Here is a 21,766-nt window from a genome sequence, read left to right on the forward strand (position 1 = left end):
GGAGGGAAAGAGAAAAACACTATACATTAATGATTCATGTAAGCAGGCTTCCCATCAATGAGCAATCTGCCTGGTTGGAATGGTGGCCAGACAGACTCCCAGCAAACATGATCTTGGGGGCGGGGGTGAAGCATTCAGCATGTGCTGCTTTCATGCCAGCTAATGGACAAGCATTGTGTATTGACTAGGCACAGCTATGTGGTTCCTTCACAACAGCCTCCTTTCTGGAGTGATGTTTCCAACTTCAGTGTAACTAGTTAAGTCAAGGACATGAGAGGCCAGACTCTGAGATGGAGGGAACAAAATGGCCTTTCTACCACTTGCACTTATCTCCTCATACTTCGTTTGTAGTACTCTACTCTAATGAGGGCGGGATCCTGCTCCTCTCTGGGAGCTGTCCTTTCATACTAAAGCACAAGAAGGGCCCAAATGGGTAACATTCTTTCCCCATGAGTTCAGCAGCAGAGCTGCATGAGAATCAGAGCAAGGGTAAAAAGAAAACTGAGACCCCCTTCCCCCTCTTTAGAGTGACTACACTCCTGATGAAAACACATGGATGATTAATTTTGGACCACTAGGCTAGAAGATGCCAATATTGAAGACATTAGAGCTGTGTATCTTAACTTGCTCTTTCCATTTGGCCATATATTGTATGTGCATCTGTCAAGCAACCGGCACTCCTGAGATGCTAAAAGCCTTTTGACCCATTCTCCTAAGTGAAAATGCCCTCTCTAGGACTTGTGCTGCCCTGGCCACAGTCAAGATTTATCTTCACTTTTCATCTGCTGTGCAGGTCCCAAAAGACACTGACTCTTTAGCAAGAGTTACATACCTGACATTGAGTCTGGTATTTCTTTGTCGGACGTCCAACTATGTAGATCTGGGAAGGCGACAGACCCAAAACATTGTACACAGAAATATCCTTCATTGAGCCATACGCAGCAGAAATTTTGATGTAGCACTGAAAGAACCAAGGCAAATATTGTTTTAATTGCACATGCTCTGAATGGCTGACCCATAAATCTTATAGCAGGCATTTTATTTGTGATGATAAACTGATGTTACTGACCCAAATTTATAAACTTGCCGTTGTTAAAAAAAAAAAAAAAACAGCAGAATTCTTGCCAGTAAAAGTGGTAAGATGACTGTGTTTTTAAGTAATTGCTGGGATTAGTGTGAAAGCCAATAGGAGTTGGGTGCTTAACTCCCACAGGCCTTTTAGAATAACCCTCCCTTTATTTCTAGAAGCTGAACAAGAATTGCAATAAAAATGTTTCCATTCGGAAGGTCTGTATGAGCAGGGGGTACTTGGGAAGTTTGATCTTCAGAGGTGATAATGAGCCACATTTTCCCATTGGATGTGAATCCAAACCATAAACATGACTGACCAGGTTCTCAAAAGTAACATAACCCTAGTCTGTCCTCATATCTGCTCCCTACTGAGAAATCAGCATAATTTCCTGTAGCAACTAAGATCCTTAGTTTTGGGGGATTTTATGCAATCACAGCACTAGGAATGGAATTTAGTGTGAATCAAAAGACCTCCATATTTGTCTTATAAAAGTGAAGGTTTTGTTGCCAGATTCAGGTAACTGAAAATTATGAGGCAGAGGTAGCTACATAGCAAATTTAACCCTTCCGTCACCCCTCCAACGTGCTTCAACCATGACCCTGAGGGACCAGAAGCTTATCAAACTCAGCCTGGATTTTTCCTGATTCTTCATAATTAATACTTTTAGCAAATGGAAGGGTGCAGCAATTATCAGACATCATGATGGCTGGATTCTCTTAAATCAGAACAATAGCTTGGCTACACACATTTCACCTTGTACTGTACATAGCTACTGGATTTATTTATATGCATCATCAAAATGAATAGCCTTGATCCAAGACCCTCAGAAGGCAGAGCAGCCTTCTTTGCATCTGAATCTTAGGAAGGAAACCAAGATACAACAAAATACCTTGTAATGGACAATGGTCTTTTCCTTCCAAGGGGGAGAGACCCTCCCCTTTGGCAATGACAATAGAGATCTGACTTTCCAGCAACTGTTCATTTGATTCAATATGTGCAAAACAGCCTCTGTTACCTCTTGCATTAGATTCCGGAGGAAAATAGTTTTTTGTCGTAGTGGGTCATGAACAAGCCCATCCGAGAAGAAAATCATCCCTTGAGGAAAGTTGTGCTGAGATAACCACGAGACCACTCTCTGCTTTTGCATATCAGGACGGCCAGTGATATAGATGATCAGGTATCCCAGATCCTGCCAGTGTCTGTCAGAAGCAAAAGTGGCGTGGGAGAGTGGAAAACGGGGGAGAAGTCACTATCCACTTTAGTCTTAACGAACATCTTTGCTGAACATGGTGACAATTTAAGAAAAGCCAGGCATAATCTCTCACTAGGTAAAAGGCTAGCTGGGATGGGGTCAGGTTTCTGATTTTAATAGCTAACATCCTGGTGCGTTCATGCAATAATTTGTATGCCTCAAGAGGAACGGGGAAGAGCAATAGGTAGACTTGTGCAAATACTGTTGTATAAAACACCAGGGATATTTCCAAATGTATTTTATCTTCAATATTCTGCACCCTGTGGATTCAGTCCTGCTGTCCTTGAAATGGATGGAAATTTTGCCTTTGACCTCAACAAGAGCAATATTACAGCCTGGGAAGCTGTGATGCTCATCACTCCATTTTCAGGAGGGCTCAAGGGGCTCTGAGTTTAAAATGATAGACACCAATTCTTCGCCCAGTGCAGCATTAACTGACTTCTTAAGTGAAGGAATTAAGTGGTTCTTAGAACTTATTCTCACAGTACTTTACATCTGGAAGGTACAGCAGGACTCAGGATTAAAATTCATTATAGCATAAAATCCTTCAATAACTCACCACCCTTTTTGATAATCAGAGTAATAAATGGAAAATTATCTATTGACTCCATACACTTATAGGCCATGTTTCCTAGGGGCAGCCTTTTAACTTTAACTTACGATTTGCACGGTAAATTGCACCAAACATCTAAGTGCTATAAAATGTGTAAATTTCTGTGCAAATCAGGTATAGCTAGATGTCTGAATGGTACAAAAATGTATCTGCAAAGAAGTCTGGGCTTTATGAACAATCTATTATTTCTTGCTTCCAGTTTGATCCCCTTTGTTAAAAAGGGATGAGGCAGGGACTCCAAAAACACTAATGTGTATGTGTCCCTTACCGGACAACGTCTACAGCCCCAGCTCGAACTTTAGGGTCACTACCCATGATTGAGACACTCGCTGCAAAGGAGCCATCAATGCTAAACACCACACACTCCATTCCCGGGGGAAGCACAGTCAGGTAACTCATTGCATTGCTCTGGTCACCCCTGGAGAAGAAAAACAAAGCGAAGCATCAGAACTCAAACTCTGTGAATTACAATGAAAACCAGAAATGATGTCTGTCTGGAGCAAGGCATTCAGGGCTCCACAAGCCTAATGGGACTTACTATCCTGTTTCCAGTTTGAACCACAAAGTAAAGGTGTTGGGACCCTTTAAGAAGCTAATTTTCCAAGTCCACTGGGCTAAAACAGTGAGACTTGCATAAATCTAATTAAAGCAGTGCAAGGCAAAAAAAAATCACTGACAATACAATAAAGCCCTCTAGGCTTTGTCCCTTTTGTGCAACATTAGAAATAAAAATTACCCTGGGTTTTTTAAAGCAACATAAAAATATCGGGCAGCCACAAGTGTATGGGGAGAAGCGATGTACACTTCTCTCACTGTGCATACTTGCAAAAAGTCAACCTTACTGTGCAACAGAAATGGACAGGAATTGACCATCCCTCTATCCCGGTTTCTTGTGCTGAAAATGCTGGCCCAGAAGAGTAACAAATTCACAAAAGGGGAGAACTCAAACACGAGGTGCCTACTTCCCTACGTGGCTTTTCTCATGTAGAGCTCTGGCATCTGCAAGCTTCTACTCATCGAGTATTCTTTCACGGGAGCGCAGCTCTCAGGACACCCGCAAAAGGCAGGGGCAGAGATCCCGCAATTCCCTTACCTTTTCCTGCCATATGAATCGTGTTGCTCTGCAGCTCTGACCCAAGCCCTGCCCAACTTTGTCACAGTGAATGTTACAGCTATAGGGGAAATTATATCTGGTGTTACTGGCAACATCTTGCAGGATGGATTTCTGCTTGGAAATGTGCCCGCATCACATGTCAGGTCCAGGCATGACCATTTAAGGGTGAGGAAGTAATAACTACTTTCATTCTAGCGTGAAGCATACTAAACCTGCAATCTAAGGCCCAGGGAAGCAGGAGACTGGCTCCTGAGTCAGTTGCAATGTTTTAAACTGCAGACTTCCCAGAAGAGACGTTAATTTGTTTTTAAGCGGCCCTATCTTCTCAAATTGATTGCCTGCTATTCTACAATGGAATTATTATTAATTAAGAGAATATATATGTGGAATTGGAAAGTGATCTTCCATTTGATTAGCTGCGAGGACACCTTTAATTCCATTTTTCTTTTAGAGGAGACGTTTAGTGGAAGCTGCAAGTTATTTCCCAAGTGGGCATGAAGTTTAACTCCAAAGTGGAGTATTAAATTAAAACTTTATGTCAAAGCATTTAGCAGTTTTCTGACTAAACATAAAAAGCTTTAGAAGCACAGCTGCCCCCATCCATGCACTTAGGCAGATTAATTTTATTTCACACATTTTTCCTCTTTATGCTTGACTCAGCAGAGGGCTTTTCATGAAACTCTTGAGAGCTAAGAGAGAGTCAATTGATTTCACTTCACTGAATTGTTGCTTTAAGGCTTGTGTTTTTCAATTTAAAATAAGCATGGCACTGATTCCAGAATTAAAGTGATTCCTTCAGTCAGACTGACATCAACAGATGAACTGAACTGCAGACTTGGAACAAGGCAATACCTTCACTATCCATTTCAACAGGAGAAACTGGTCACCACCCAGAGGGATACAGATCATCCCTTCACTCCAGCCTCACCCACAAGCAGGCTCTGGATTACCCAAGCTACACCTTTGCTTGGGCCTTCAGATGGACCTGATCCCCTGCATTTACAAGACTAAACTCTAGTTAGTGGAGTCTTACTGGCTGTTATTATTTGTATTACTGCTGTGTCTATACATTGCAGCCGAGATCAGGGCCCCATTGGGCTGGGCATTGTATGAGACTCACTACCCCAAAATGTTTAATATAAAAACAGGCAAAGCATACAAAGGGTTGGGGAAAGGAAGCACTGGGAAATGGACACAAAATGAGATGAAGTGACTTTTCCAAGGTTGCAGAGGAAGTCTGTGGCAGAACTACCATGGCCACAAAACCATCCTTTCTCCAGTATCTTATTCAAATCTGTAGTGATGACTCACGTGATGTGAATGACCATTACGAAGTCCAGGGGAGGCTTCCCTGCTAGTGAGGGCTTTGTGATACCATAAAGCACTTTGACTAGTTTTACTCTTAGCAATTAATCAAGTCTGCCTTCGGTCTAGAAAGCAAAATTAACAGGAGACTCATCCCTCTAAAAGCACATCATCCCCCTTATGTGCATTAATTAAAAAAAACATGGTTTGAGATGGCAGCTAGCGATCACATGTGTAGTTTGTTGCCAGTTATTACTTGTACTGCAGTAGCACCTAGGAGCCCCAGTCATGGACCCCGCTGTTCTACATGCTGTACAAAACACAGCAAGGCAGCAATTCCTGCCCCGAGGAGCTTGCAACCTAAGTAACCCCCTTTCCTCTGCTTCCGTCCATCCTCACTAGAGCCAGCGTAGCTGACTGCCTTGCTCATCTTCAGAACTGCCACCCCTGAGTACATCAAATTAAAACATCTGTTCAGTGGGGATTTGCCAAGAGGTCCCACCTCCCAGTGTAGATATCCTGATCATAGCCCCACAGTCAACCCCTTTAACTGATATTTTCCCCCATTCCCTCTGTCTGTCCACACAGCAGCACCCATTTCCACAGCTGGAACAGATATGTGGCCGAGCTCTGAATGCCCTCTCCACCCAGACAAGGGCCATCATTTGGCCCGTATTGTCTAAAAGCACTGTCTCTTTTTCTGCATATTGAGCCCACGATGGTGGAATAAACGTCTCCAGAGCAATAACTTTGCTCAGCGTTGTGGACAAACAATAAGTGCCTTTGCTCCGTTTGAAGAATGGCACTCATGCTAAATGCAGGTTGTTTGTTTGTTTTTTTATGGCATAACTCTCTTTGTACTAGGGAATCCCACACCTTAATTATCCAGCATTCAAATCTGAAAACATTACCTAACCACCATTTTGATGGGATACACGCCAACTCTAAGCCTCTTCTGTTTGGGTATGTTGTAGGATATCCTGCCACTGCTATTGGTGATCTCTGTGTCGAAATACACCCACCTCCCCGAAGAGGGTTCAGTCATAATAAGGATATCAACCTGTAAAAGTAAAAAAAAAATCTATTAAATTTGTTAGACAACAACACACATCAGCTCATAGGACATGCCAGACTGTCTCAGACCAGTGGTCTAAGTAGTTTCATATCCTGTCTCTGACAAGGGCCAGTACCAAATACCTCAGAGAAAGGGGCAAGAAATCCTACAGTAAATGGTTATGGGATAATCTTCCCACTGGACAGTTTCTTACTAACCCCTCTATAGTTAGAGGGTGATTTATGTCCTGAAGCATGAAGGTCTATTATTTACGACTTTTTTAAATTACTGGGCTCAATCTTGCAACATACAGAGTACTCTGGACTCCATCTTGCACAGCACTTCCTACACTGAGTGTGCTTAAATGCTGTGCAGGATTGGGACCAGAGTGCTCAGCATCTTGCAGAATCAAGTCCCCAGCTTCATATATTCCTGTTACCCCTATAAATGTCCAGTTCTCTTGGCCTAAATGATGCCTTGTGGCAATGAGGTCTGAATACAATTAAATACTAAAAACCTTTTGAAAGCTTACAACAGAAGTGTTACCAAAATCTACCAATGCATTTACACCCCCCCACACACCCCCACCTCACCCGCACACCCTCCTCCGGCTGCTTTTAGACTTCAGTGTGAAGTCACAGTTCTTATATAGGCACGCAGCAGGATTTTGTTTTTCTAAGTTCTGAAACTTTCTATTGTTCATTTTGTACCCTAAGTGGATTCTGTATCTGAATCTTTCAAGTACCCGCTTAGCACAAGGAAGGAATGGGGAAAACATGAGAAAGTTTTGCTAACAGTAAAGTGAGAAGAATCATTTCTCTACAGACAATCTTCAAAGGAGTAGTAGATCTATAAAGAAAGAAGAAATGTATTTTCTTTAGTGAATTACAGCTTGAACTTTCTTTTATTCAACCATTCAGTTCTTCCCTTTCTCTTTTATAAGGATGGGGGAAAAAATCTTCTGTGGTGTTAAAGTAAAAAGCAATTTCACAGAAAAAGCAAACACTCAAACTGTTCGGTTTGCATCAAGCACACTCAAACAAGTCTCCTCAGTCATATCCATTCCAGATCAAGGACTTTATGGAGAGAACATAAAATGCTACTGATTGCTATTTCTTGTCACTGTGCCTCAGTTTCCCCATATAAAATGGAGATAATGATGCTTGCCCTCTGCAAAGTGCTTTGAGACCCTTAAATGAAAGGTGTTATGTATAAGTGAAGAGTGGTACTTTTTCCACTGTGAGATTTGACAGCCCCCCAAATTAGAACATTAACTACACTTGCACGAGTGAAAATTCCACAGCCCAAATGAATTCTTCAAGGGAGTCTGAATGCCAAACACTTCTTTTGCACCATCAAAGCCACGAGATTCTAAGGACCTTTACTAACGACAGGATTTTATTACACCCTAACACACGCTTTGCTTTCCCCATTGCTGAAATGCAGCCCTTTCTGGGACATGAATGCAGCAGCAAGGCAGACCATGGGCACACAGCGCAATGTGGGGGAGGGAAGTATTGTCAAAGTACAAAGCCCCAGACTCATTAAAGCCCTTACAGGGAAAAAAATCCATAAAATAATAAACACTGGGCCTAACCTCTGCTGGTGTAAATCGGCATACCTCTGCCAAAGTCAATAGGCTGATTTACACCGGCTGAGAATCTGGCTGAGCTTTCAAGGGAGCAGCTGGGGATTCTGTTTCTAAAGTTTTCATTTGAAAGTGCAACATGGGGCTTAGATACTATGGTGGCATGAATTAAGGGCTTAAGCCCTGATTCAGCAAAGCACTTAAACATATGCTTAAAAGAGCTCTGCTGCATTCGGGCATTGGATACTATGGTGATGGGCACTCTGGGAACCCCCAGCTTCAACAGAACAGACATGGAACTCCACTTATCTTCCTCGGAACTGGGGTTAAATTGACCTTAATAGGATTGCATTTCATGGCTGAAATCCTGGAGTCTCCCTTGCAGGAGAAAATAATGGGATTTGGGGTTACATTTAATGGAAGGACAAACTCTCAACATTACCCAAAAACAGTTATGTGTTGTGTGGCCAGTCTGAAACTATTTATGTTACAGTGCACTTCCCTATAGAACACTGAGCATGCAGGAAAATGCATAATGAAAGAGACACTGGAAACAAACAAAATATTTATAAAGCATGTGAAATGCCTTTCAACCATCCAAATTAAGCATCTCACTGTGATCAGAACAGCATTTCGTTTAACTGCACTACCTTATCCCTCACTCATCATCCCTGCATGAGTTTGTTTCCATACACATCTTTATAGCTTAATAAGTAATCTCTCTCCAAGTTAGTCTTTTTATGTCCTCCTCCCACCACTGAATTTTGGGTTATACCAGAGACATACATTTAAATGGCGGTAGTGGGTCTGCAGTCTGAAGGAGGAATAAACTGGAATGTGTTTTCAATCTAGTTAGTTTCATACTTGTACCTGTTAGAAGCCAAATGTGTACACTGTTACTGAGATGACAGAAAGTCAATGGGAATACAAATGAGCAGTCTGTAGAAATCCTAAATGGACTCTCTTGAAGAATTCCCTTGGAAAATGGAATATACGTGTAAGTTACAGCACTGTGCCTGACAGCAGCAAAGATATTCTTGCCCTTTTCAAGCATCTCAACCTCAGTGTGAGGTCAGTAAATATCCATGCCCATTTTACAGATGGGGAAACCAAGGCATAGAGCCATTGCATGACTTGCCCCCAAGGTGGCATGGCACTGAGCCAAAGGCAGAGCCAAGTTTAGCCTCTTTGTCTCCCAGTTCTGTGCTCTAACTGGGAGGCCTCCCCTTACTAGCATCCAGCACTGATCCTCTAGTGTATTTTTACACAAGAGGCTGAAAGCAATCATAGCTCAAGGAGAATTTTTCTGCTTAATGATGAGAGCAACCTAAAGTGACGCTAACTACATCCGACTCCAAAATCATGTATAAAGTGATGCTTATGGAGTGCTCAAATCAGCACAGGATCCAGCTAATTTAAGAGTTGTCCTCCCCCCCACGGCTCCTTCTCGTGCTTCTATAATCAAAATCAGTATGGATTTCAAGTGATCTTGCATCCTCTGCTTCCCCCAGCTATGAGCCATTAAGAGGAGAGGGTGGATTTGCCACAATAGTATCTCTGCATCATTTCGGTTTAGACACCGTCTGCTTTGTTCTCTTGCATTGCTAGCAGAAGAATCCCAACTCCTGAGTTAGGCACAGGAAGAGAGGGCAGAACACACACTTCGGTTAGACTAACTGCTGCTGCAAAATGACAGGTTTCAGAGGAACAGCCGTGTTAGTCTGTATTCGCAAAAAGAAAAGGAGTACTTGTGGCACCTTAGAGACTAACCAATTTATTTGAGCATGAGCTTTCGTGAGCTACAGCTCACTTCATCAGTTTTCAATCTGATGAAGTGAGCTGTAGCTCACGAAAGCTCATGCTCAAATAAATTGGTTAGTCTCTAAGGTGCCACAAGTACTCCTTTTCTTTTTGCTGCTGCAAAAGTGCACCAGGAAGGGGGAGTAGATGGCACAGAGAGCAGACAGCGTGTCAGTGATTCAGTTCTCTAAGCACAAGCAAAGGAACCTCAGGCACTCCACACGTGAAAGGGGCCGGAGCCAGCGTCTCACCCTCCCAGCACAGCCAGTGGCACTAAGGGAACACATGCCGCATCATTTTAAAGCATATATTATTTCCTGCTCCTGAAAATGCTACCTGCCTGCCTCAGCACTGTGCAGGCAGAATGCCACCTGGGCGGCACACATCCTCCACCTGGAAACATGAGCGTGAGTGCAAATGCCACAAGCTAGTCCTTCAGCAGCTCGAAAGGCCGAGTGGTCCAATGGATGGGGCACCTGAGTGGGACTCAGGAGACCTGCATTCTATTCCTGGATCTGACTTGCTATGTAGTGCTGGGCAAGTCACTTCACTTCTCTGCTTCCTTTTCTCTCCCACCCTGTCACCGTCTTGCCTATTTAGACTTTTAAGATCCTTGGGACATGGATTGTCTCTGTTTGTACAGCACCTAGCACAACGGCACCCCTGTCTAACCTGGGGCTCTAGACGCTACTGTAATATAAATAAAAAATGATGTGGAGGGGGGTTACTTCTTGAGTGGCTGGGAGTTGTAGTCTTCCTGAATGCAAAACTGAAACCTTTTAATACCAAGCAAATATACTCTGAGACTACACTGCTCACTCATATCCACATAGGTTCAAAATGTCAATTAATTCTACATTTGAGGAATGGTATGCATAAGTAGTAATCAAGTTCTGGAGCAATATAACTTATGTGTTTCTCATAATGCCAGCACTGATGCCCCCTCCCAGCTTCCTATTCATCACTACCAAAAGAATCTTCTCTTTTATTTTATATATACATAAAACGTGATCAGAATAAAGAGTGGTTGAAAATCTAATAAAAGGGCTATGATAAAAATCTGCAATAAAGTTTGAGCAAATCTGTGATCTTATCCCCTATGTCATCTCAAGTAATAGGGCTGTTTTAGAGTTCTTACAAACCAAGAGACCAGATTAAAACAACAATCTTAACTAAATGTGACCTCACCCCACTTTGACAATTAAATTTATGTGGGCACGGGAAAGGCTGAATTCTGCAGAGAGATGGTAGCTGCAGCACATTCTTAGGAATTGTAGAGCAGAACAACCAAGCCCTGTTTAGGACAGAGAAATACTGTTACATGCACTCTACTGGGTTTGGAGTCAACATAAGGAGGCAAATTCATCCCCTGCTGTAGTTTAATTGATTTTAATGGAGTTACTTCCAGGATAAATTTACTCAGCTTCCACCATGTCACTCAACCAAGAGGTCTCTATGGCTGTGTTAGGAAAAGCCATGCAATTTTTGCCTTTTGCAGTAAGTCAGTTGGGAGGGACTTTGCTATTACGTTAAAGGCAGAGGTGCAATGAGGTTCCCCAAATTGTGTTTCCAAATGCAGTGGAATGGGGAACGAACTTGCTTTAAGAAGCCATCGGCGTGTGGGCACGCACACACAATTTTCTTTTGGAAACGTACCTGCCATCTGCCACCACCCCAGACAATAAAGATTGCTGTATTTGAGGGGGTTTGACTACAGGATCTGCACACCTCTTGAAATTAAATGCATTTTAATAGTTCACTCTCCAGACATTTCACCTTTAACGAGCACTATATTAACCAAAGTTCACGATGCAACCAAGGAACCAGTCCAGCAATGGCAGCAGAAATTCAAGCTTCGCCCTCCCACCCCTGCAATGGTCCTAATTTCTGAGGGAACAACCTTTAGATATGGATATCTGGCACCAAGCAAGCCTTAGCCTGTCTGCTAGGTTTTCAAGAAGGTGGCCAGTTGTGCTTTTGAATTCTATAGGGTGGGAATCCAAATACTTACAAGGGAAAAGGAACCACTTCCAGCTCACGGCATTGGAGGGGGGGAGCCCATGTCTTAAAGTGCATCAGAAATGCTACCAAAGGGGAGTGACACAGTGACTAAATTAAATAGCCCTGGTACATGCAGGGAGTGCCCCCATCTTCACTACAGTTATGTGACTGCCAGCATTTTATACACATTTGTCACAGCCAGGCTACTGGAACCAAGGTACCAGTAAGCACAGAGGTTCTTAGCCTTTTTCATACCAGGATCCCCACCACCTTCCCATCTAGCAAGCTGAGAAAGGCAAGGCAGTCTGACAGCCAGTTGTGACCCTCACATTGAAAACTGCTGCTGTGACCAATTCCCTATCCAAGGCCACATGCAATAATGGCTGTTTCAGGGGACTGGCACTCCAGGCAAGACTTCTTTTGTACTGTAGTAAGATTCTCAGTGTGCCGTGAGGAAGTCATAAAATGGACTGATTAGGGCTTATGCCCGATCATTAGTCACGGTTGGCTTCTTCAGCTCACTTTCCCCAGTTTAGCATATGTAGTGCAAGGGATTGTACTGCATCAGGTGAAGGAAAAATGAAATCTGCTCAATGGCTACATTCCATGAAACAAAGAAGGAGCATGGATTTCCTGGTAGCTGAGGTGTGAGCAGTGAGAGCACAAAGCAAGCTTCCTTTATGTAAACCAGTTATTAAGAGTGATTATTTAAGTGCAGATGGTTTCAAGAGCAAGATGCCTGAGGTTAAGAGTACAAACAGTAGATCGTGCACAGAACCCATTATTTCATTTCTAGCCTGTGATTACATTCAGCTCAGCTGTGTCACAACCCTGCTGGCAATGGCAGGGCTAGGGATGCTATCTGTTGCTTTTCAATAATTCAGCTACCACCACCACCAGCTTCATTTTCCTCTGACAAAACAGTGATATTTATGCCATCGCAGATTGTAAATGAATGCTGATAACTCATTTAAGGAACCAACTGCAAGTCATTCTTTTAAGGCTATTTTCATGGTATTAAACTACACACATCTAGAGGGGACACATTTTTGTTTATACAAGCTGATGGTGTAAGTGTAGCAATGTTGGACCTTGTAATTATTTGTGGTTACAGGCATTTGTTACTAAATAAAACTGCACTGATCATGAAATCTAAATATGACAGAGCCACTGTACTGTTGGGCGACTCTACTGAAGCACAAAAAAATTCACCATTACAGTTTGCAATGAATCTGTGCCCCTCCAATGCTCTGCCCCTCCAGTGCTCATTGCACAATCAGGCCATACACACTAACTGGTATATTGTAGCTTAACGCTTGGCTTTATTAGCTTTAAACACTTCTATTGTATGAGACTTTTAGAACAGCAATGGCCCCAGCTGCGTCACATTACTACTCTGGTGCTAAAATTCATCTTCAGGCTTCCTTGTTTAAGAGAAACAACAACAATGTGAACCCCCCCCACCCCCGAGTCCCAATTCTTTTATCTGAATGTCTCATCTGGGGTATATCAATTTTTCTTCCATGATTTGCCACTGCTACAGAATGATTTCTTTTAATTCTTGTTTAGTAAGTTAATTCAGTCTCCAGTAGATGGTGTGATAGGATGGAATGCTTAGTAATCACTTCACCCCTGAGGCTCAGCATCAAGCTGCTCAGATGGCCAGGAGCGCATAAGAAAGGTGATCGGTAGAAAAGGTCAGATATCAGGAGGGCTCAATTTTAGCACATTTTTGCCAGCGTGACAGGAGATCAGACACTTTCGGCTACACTTCTCTAGTTACAAACTATAGAAATGATCCCTGAAAGTCAAGTCTGCTAAACATAATCCCCATCACTGTGGAGCCATCTATGGTAACACGGACAGTTAAGTGTGTGACTGTGTTCAACTCATGTAACCACTAGGGTTAATTTGGGGGAAATGATCCACAAAAGCTCTAGCTTTACCTTTTCACCCGTTAAAGCGACCATATCCAGGGGGCCATACATAAACCGCCCAACCAGTATCTGAGGACCGTCTTCGGCTGCAATGACATCGTTTGCTCTGTGATTGGCAGTTACGTTCTGAAATGAAAGAAAAAGGTTAGTATTTCCACGTTTTTATGCTTTTGGTAGGCTTTGCATTGGGTTGTTTGTATTATATTAGTGCCTATGCCCCGTCAAGGTCAGAGATTAAGCGGTAGTCTCTGTCCCAAAGAGAGTGATTATAATCTAAATAGATGAGGCAGACTAAAGGGTAGGAGGAAGGGAATATTATCCCCATTTTACAGATGAGGAACTGAGGCACCAACAGATGAAGATTGGGATTTTTCAAAAACACATGAATTACTTAGGAGGAGCCCAAGTCGCACTGAAAAAATCAGCGGGACATGTGCTCTTCTTAGGCGACTTAGGGTGGCATTTTTCAAAAGCATCTAAGGAAATTGTTCAAGGTCACACAAGGAGTCTGGCAGAGCCAAGAACAGAACCCATCTCTCCTGAGTCTCAGTGCAGCAGCTGAATCACTGGGCCACCCTTCCTCTCTAATGTTCTAGTATTGTTTATTAGTATTATAATAGCACCCTGAGGCCTCAGCATGCCGGGTGCTGCACAGATCCAGACAACAATTAAACATTAACACTACTCCCTGGGGTTGAAATTCTGCCCCGACCCTTACAGAGGGCTAGGATAAGGCACATGAACCACGGTAGGCATTTGCCCTTGGAGAGCGGAGAATCAAACCCAGCTGTCACAATTCCCAATTCTCCCGAATCTCACCATTGGACCCCATTGCTAAGATGATGTAAGATGATGATGGAGGACTAGAAATCACAGTCCCCGTGTTCTCTGATTTAATAGCACAGGGGAGGGATAGTTCCGTGCCTTAGCCACAGAAGAAAGAACCTGAATGTCCTGACTCCTATACTCAACTCTGCCAAGTATGCACTGGTCACTTTACCTTTCTGTTTGCTCATGCTGAAAAGCAGGGCAGATGACCTACCTTACACCTGTGTTAGAGAGCTCTGACTTGGGAATCTCTGTGTTTGAGAATTAAGAAGCTAGACAAGGGCAAAATATTATGTAACCAATATCCACTATTCACCTGAAGATGCTTTCAGTCTACAGATCAACCTATTGTGTTTGGAATAATGTTGCTTTAATTTTACCATCATTTTTCTTGTTCTATAGCACGCAAGTTTTTGTTGCTGAAGCCTCAGGATTCTGTTCTTTTAGTTCTCACTTCTGTACTCTCGCAGTCAGTAGGATATACACACACACACACTCCCTCCTTCCCCCAAGCGATACTTAATGCTTTTCAATTCTTTACTAATCTGCAGTTATGCAACAATCACACTTCAGGTGAGGGAACTGCATTCCATTGAAATTGTTGCAAGGAAAGACATAAATCTGTATCTGCTCTGGGATGGTACAGGATACGTACTCTGAGCTTGACGTGTGTCCTCTTGCGTAGCCATTTCTCTCGTGGATTGGAGGGGCTTAGTGTTGCAGGGTCCAAGCTGTCATTTTCCTTGACATTCACATTTTCATACCTCATCACCTGAAATGAGATTAATGTTACAATAAATGATGGGCGGCCACCAGATTCATCGTAGCTATGCTTGGTGCGAGAGGAGGAAGCACGGTGCTGCAACAGTTTAGTTGCATTCCCCAGATCATATGGTAAGAATACGCTAAAGAAATGGGTAATTGGATCAGGAATATTAATGTACCTGCATATAATTCACCTTAAGTGTCAAACAAGCAGAGGATGTTATTGTATCTGCACAATGCATGTCAGCAGCTTATTGTGTTGTTTTCCATTCCCAATGAAGCAAATTTATTCCTGCTTCAGACTCAAATCCTCAAAACCCACAAAAGCCAGAGTAAACAGTGGGAGTGTTACATAAGGATTTGAGGACAGTTGCATCCTCTTCTCCTGGGCTGTGAAGCCATCCTCCAAGCAGTCGTATGATCGCTCATGGACCATAGTAGCATTTGCTGCGACCTTCCCCTTTCCTTGATGGGCCTGGTGGCCAGCTCCCTGACCCCACTTGCACTGGCTTTCCGCACCTATCCCCCATGCGAGTGGTTCCACGCATTAGGTCCACATGCAGTAGCATAACGACAAAGATGCCAGCACCAATTCAGTCTTGTGGTTGAGCATGTAAAGCTTGATTAAAATACAAGTCTAGCTGCATTCCCATATGATCTAAATGTCAGCCCCCAACAGGGAGCTATTGTGCTCTCTCTGTGGTTCTAAAGGAACAGTCTACAAACTTAAACAAGAGGAGGTTTGTACTCTGACTGGCGACTGATGGACCATGGATAGCGTGAGGTTACTTCAGTGTAAATGAGCAACTGACTCACCAAGCGTAAACCTTCAGTTCAGCCTCCTCCACGAGCTAATCTGAAATGGCTGCTGTTGCCTATTTCAGCCTCTCTATGAATATCATTAACACTCCTTCAACTTGGTGTCCAAGATTCCCTCTTGATGGGCATTTAATAAAGAGGAGCCAAACCCAGACCGTTTTAGGCCAATCTGACGTCCCTAGCCTGGTTCACACTGAAATGGAAAAGTGCCTGTTGATACTGAGATGTCCCAGCTGCCTCAGATAGATGGGTGCCCAACTTGCTTAGGCAGTTTTGAAAACCTCAGCCTTGCTTTTGCTTTAAATATATATTTACATGCAAGTTAGTAAGACCCACAGACCTGCCAGTGCAGCCCCTGCTGTCTCAAAGAAATGTCCTCTTAATAAAAGCCTGCTATATACAGCCCCATGACTTTCAACTGGAATTAGGGTGCCTAACACATTTACAAAAGCACCAAAGCAGGTTAGGTGCCTATCTGCAACTTTACGCACCTAAATACCAGTGTAAATCTGCCCTTAAGTGATTTGTTTAAAATCACACAGGACATCTGTGACAGAAACAGGAATTAGACCTAGGTCTCCGAGACTCCAATTCAGTGTTACCACAAAGCCAGCATTCCTTTCCAATCCAGGCTAAGCAGCTATTTATTTGTAATGCTGTGTTTCTGAGACAGTTGTTCCAATGGCTTGGTTCCTTGCCTGTGTCAAAGTACATCAACACTCTCAGCAGGATCACCTGAAAAACCATCTATCGTTATTGGAACAACTGACTAACCAATTAAGTGTCCACTGTTTTTTTACTTCACCTGCTTCACGGACAGAGGGGTTATTTTGAGAAGTGACAGGAACAGCACTGGAGAGACAAGGTGGGTGAGGTAATATCTTTTATTGGACCAACTTCTGCTGATGAGAGAGAAGCTTTCGAGCTCACACAGAGCTCTTCTTCAGGAATGGTACTGATCAACTTTGCTATCTGCCTCTCAGGATAGGGCTTTAATGGAACCATTGAAGAGCATTCAGTCTTGATATTTATAAAATATAATGTGTCGTGAGCAGAGAGAAGGGCATTGCAAAGGTGGGGTCAGAGGATGAGGGATGTTTCTCCTTTAATATTTAGAGGCATGAGAGGAAGGAAAATCTTTTCATAGAAAATGACATGGCAACGTTCAGTCCCACAATGATTTTCTCCAGATAAAGACAGCCAAGTCTTGCTGACTTTCCCCACATAGATATGCCTACTGGTGTTCCAGGGACTACTTGTATGAGTCAAGACAGGCCTGATTTGGCTTGGGAAGCCTTTCACCTGAAGTTTACATCTGTGCTATTTGTTGTCTTAACTTGCAAAAAATCTTATGGGGAAAACGAACAGGAAAACCAAATTTGCTAATGGAAAGATAAATACATTTCTAAAGCAAAGTACAAGCAGACCTAGGTAACCCATGATTGGCTTTACTCTATGCAAGTGACTGTCTAACAGGTATAGAGGACTCTGGGGTTTTAGTTTAGACAGGTATTTATTCACTAGCACAAATCCCATTCACCATGGGTAAGTTATGAACACTGGATCTAAGCTCCTGATCTTAAGCGCAAAGGGTGATGGATGGTTTTGTGAGTGACCTAGTTTCAAGCCATGGCCTGTAGTAAAATCCACAGATGCAGACTGACCTCTGAGGAGTGGAGACTGGATAGAACTGCCCAGCTGGCTTTCAGCCCTTTTCTCTGGCTAACTCGCATCACTGTCCACCCAGCACTGGGGTCTGTTGCCTCTCCAGGCAGCAAGATGGGCAGGAGGGAGGGTCAGCCATTGAGACTCTATTCTCAGGAGCTGTGGATAGCACACATGCTGCCTGGTAGGTCAGACTAGGGAGACTCAGCTGGCTGAGGAGACTCCAGTGACACCAGCTTGGAGCAGGAAAAGAAGGGAGATAGCCTGTGGAGTTAAGAACAGGAGTACCTGTGGCACCTTAGAGACTAACAAATTTATTAGAGTATAAGCTTTCGTGGGCTACAGCCCACTTCATTGGATGCATAGAATGGAACATAGAGTAAGAAGATATATATATACGTACAGAGAAGGTGGAAGTTGCCATACAAACTGTAAGAGGCTAATTAATTAAGATGAGCTATTATCAGCAGGAGAAAAAAAAACTTTTGTAGTGATAATCATGATGGCCCATTTAGACAGTTGACAAGGTGTGGGGGTACTTAACATGGGGAAATAGATTCAACATGTGTAATGACCCAGCCACTCCCAGTCTCTAGTCAAACCCAAGTAATGGTATCTAGTTTGCATATTAATTCAAGATCTGCAGTTTCTCCTTGGAGTCTGTTTTTGAAGCTTTTCTGTTGCAGAATTGCCACCCTTAAGTCTTTTACTGAGTGGCCAGAGAGGTTGAAGTGTTCTCTTACCAGTTTTTGAATGTTATGATTCCTGATGTCAGATTTGTGTCCATTTATTCTTTTGCATAGAGACTGTCCGGTTTGGCCAATGTACATGGCAGAGGGGCATTGCTGGCATGTGATGGCATATATCACGTTGGTGGATGTGCAGGTGAACGAGCCTCTGATAGCGTGGCTGATGTGATTAGGTCCTATGATGGAGTCACTTGAATAGATATGTGGACAGAGTTGGCATCGGGCTTTGTTGCAAGGACAGGTTCCTGGGTTAGTGTTTTTGTTGTGTGGTTGCTGGAGAGTATTTGCTTCAGGTTGGGGGGCTGTCTGTAACTGAGGACTGGTCTGTCTCCCAAGATCTGTGAGAGTGAGGGATCATTTTTCAGGATAGGTTGTAGATCTTTGATGATGCGTTGGAAAGGTTTTCGTTGGGGGCTGAAGGTGATGGCTAGTGGTGTTCTGTTATTTTCTTTGTTGGGCCTGTCTTGAAGTAGGTGACTTCTGGGTACTCTTCTGGCTCTGGTGGGTATTGTAGTTTTAAGAATGCTTGGTAGAGATCTTGCAGATGTTTGTCTCTGTCTGAGGGATTGGAGCAAATGCGGTTGTATTTTAGAGCTTGGCTGTAGACAATGGATCGTGTGGTGTGTCCTGGATGGAAGCTGGAGGCATGTAGGTCAGTAGGTTTCCGGTATAGGGTGGGGATCCAGAGAGCTGAGAAGGTAGATTAGCCAGGGAGCTGCTGGCAGTCCACTAGGTGGGGAGCTGGGCAGTCCAGTGAGCCAGATGGGCTGGCAGGAAACCAGACAGGCAGACTCTGCGTAACGTCGACTGACCCCGGTCGTCGGCAAGCGGGATCGAACCTGGGACCTCTGGAACTATATGCGTGAGCCTCAACTGCATGGGCTAAAAGCCATATGCCTGTTAGCTAAGGCTGTAGAGCAAACTCATTAATATCTCTAAGTGGTCTCATTGCCACTAAATGAGACAGAACACCACAGCCAGGACTGTGTGTGTTACATCTGCATCAGCTGAATTGACACAGCCCCACGGAACATTTTGGTTCCATCAAATCAGCATTTTTCAGATGCAGTACTCCTCCATCAGAAAAATTTCGACCAGCTCTTGTATTTATACTGTGCTAATCACCATGCAAAGAGCCCCTACTCCTCATTTACACTCCTTAGAAAATCCTCTCCTGGGTAAACTGAAGTCAAATTACTCTTGTCAAATAAAGGTGAAACACACACATACTAATCATGGGATCAGACTAATGTCTTGCTCACTCACAGCCTATTTTATCAGGAGTCAAATGTCAGACTCCTCCATGCCCTCCATATAAACACAGTATCCAATTAGACCAACCTATTTCATCCAAAGTACATCAGCGCTGCCTGATATCAGCAGCCTATTCTGTTACCAAAGATTAGCGATTACAGTGCCATTTTGACTATGCAGAGACACATCTGATCCAAAAATACAACTTTGATTAAAGCCCAGTAACTTGCACATTACGTTATTATTTTTATCCTATGTACCTATTTTTAGATGCCAGCTTATGAGAATTCATCTCTTCTTCATTTAATATAGTGCTTTTCATCAAAGAGATTTGTAGATAACTATTCAACTCTCTCAGCCGCTTGTTTTGTATTATTTCCCCTCCTCATTTGTTGGGTGGTACCCTAGGGAAGCCAAGCAGAAAGGGCAAATGCCTTCTCAAAGATCAAGGAGGATATGACAAAACTGAGACTGTAACCCACATCTTCTCACTTCCAATCCTGTGCTCTAGCTATGAAAGCATCCTTCTCTTATCGTATATAACAAACGTACCTCACTGGACTCTAAAGAGGTGACCTCCACCTGAGTTAATAGCAAAACTGAAAACAAAACAGAACAAATGTGAGATGCCGCTGGGAACAGTGGCAGAGGAGCGACTGGAAAGCAGATATTCATGACTCCCGGCCAAGTGCCTAGACACTGTTTCTCGGAAAGGATGAATAACTTTTCACCAAACTAAAGTTGCTGTATAGCTTAACATTCAAAAGGGTCTGATACAGATTATTACTGATTCATACTGAATTTTCCTTTAGAGAGAGATCAAGATAAAATTACCTGTCTTAAAATGAATGCCACGACGTCAGTTGATTCCCAGTAGCTGGCGTGGAAGAGATGTGGCAAGGCCACTGTTGGGAATGCAGTTAGAACATCAGGACAGTACAGGGAATAATCTATTCGCTTTGTTCCCCACCATTTGGCAGTAACTGCAAATAACAAACAAGCAGTATGGCACCATGTTTCTAACAGATACCCTGTTAATAATCTCTATCTTTTTGGTTTAGGCAACTTGGTTAAAAAGATTCTCCCAAAATTTTGGTTCCTGTAAAAGACATTATAAAGCCTAACGTTAATTGTAATGCTTTCATGAACCAAAAACAGTCTATCATTTGGTTTCAAACAATTGCTCGAGTGTTTTCAATGCAAATTGTACGGTTAATACTATGCTGCTTGGGGCAGGGAGCATCTTCACAGCTCCCAGCATGATGGGACCTTGATTCTAACTGAGGCCTTTGCATGCTACCATCACATAAATGATGATAAATTATAATGTCTTAACACCATAAAATTAAACTAGTCAGTTTCATTGTGTATCACTTTATATTAAGAATTCACTTACAAATAGCTCTTAAAGGGTTAATCATCTCTGAACAACAGATGTTCTCAAAAAGGGTAAATTAATCAATTATAGATTAGTTTTGTCCAACAGGCCAATAGGTTGCTTATAACCAGTGGTGAGCTGGAGCTGGTTCGCACCGGTTCGCTGGAACCAGTTGTTAAATTTAGAAGCCCTTTTAGAACCGGTTGTCCCAAGGACAACTGGTTCTAAAAGGGCTTCTAAATTTAACAACCGGCCAAAAGTGGCACCTTAGGCGCCAACTCCGTGGGTGTTCCGGGGCTGGAGCACCCACAGGGAAAATTTGGTAGGTGCAGAGCACTCACCGTCAGCTTCCCACCCCGTGCCTAGCTCCAGGTCACCTCTGCTCCGCCTCCTCCCCTGAACGCACCACCCAGCTCTGCTTCTCCACCCCCACGGTTTCCTGCGAATCAGCTGTTAGTGCGGGAAGCTTGGGAGGGCTGAGAAGCAGGCGGCGGCTTCACACTCAGGCCCAGGGAGGCAGAGGTGAGCTGGGGTGGGGGGGCGTGAGGAGGGCCGCCTGCGCCGCAGCAGAT

General features: G+C 43.3%; 1 protein-coding gene and 1 pseudogene across 10 annotated transcripts in view; both read right to left on the reverse strand.

Moving 5' to 3' along the window:
- PITPNM3 (PITPNM family member 3) overlaps window positions 1-21,766 on the reverse strand; it is a 346,570-nt gene that overhangs the window by 6,379 nt on the left and 318,425 nt on the right. For all 10 annotated transcript variants that reach the window (XM_048823832.2, XM_075120851.1, XM_048823829.2 and 7 more), the window contains 7 exons: window positions 20,651-20,799; window positions 15,220-15,336; window positions 13,746-13,862; window positions 6,268-6,416; window positions 3,206-3,355; window positions 2,088-2,271; window positions 833-961 (listed from right to left, as the gene is read on the reverse strand). In XM_048823832.2, coding sequence (XP_048679789.1) covers window positions 833-961; window positions 2,088-2,271; window positions 3,206-3,355; window positions 6,268-6,416; window positions 13,746-13,862; window positions 15,220-15,336; window positions 20,651-20,799 — 995 coding nt within the window. The remainder of the gene's footprint in view (window positions 1-832; window positions 962-2,087; window positions 2,272-3,205; window positions 3,356-6,267; window positions 6,417-13,745; window positions 13,863-15,219; window positions 15,337-20,650; window positions 20,800-21,766) is intronic.
- On the reverse strand, window positions 13,523-13,616 carry LOC125624162 (small nucleolar RNA U3; annotated as a pseudogene).

This window comes from Caretta caretta, chromosome 17 (assembly GCF_965140235.1).
Source record: "Caretta caretta isolate rCarCar2 chromosome 17, rCarCar1.hap1, whole genome shotgun sequence".
NCBI classification, from domain to species: domain Eukaryota; kingdom Metazoa; phylum Chordata; order Testudines; family Cheloniidae; genus Caretta; species Caretta caretta.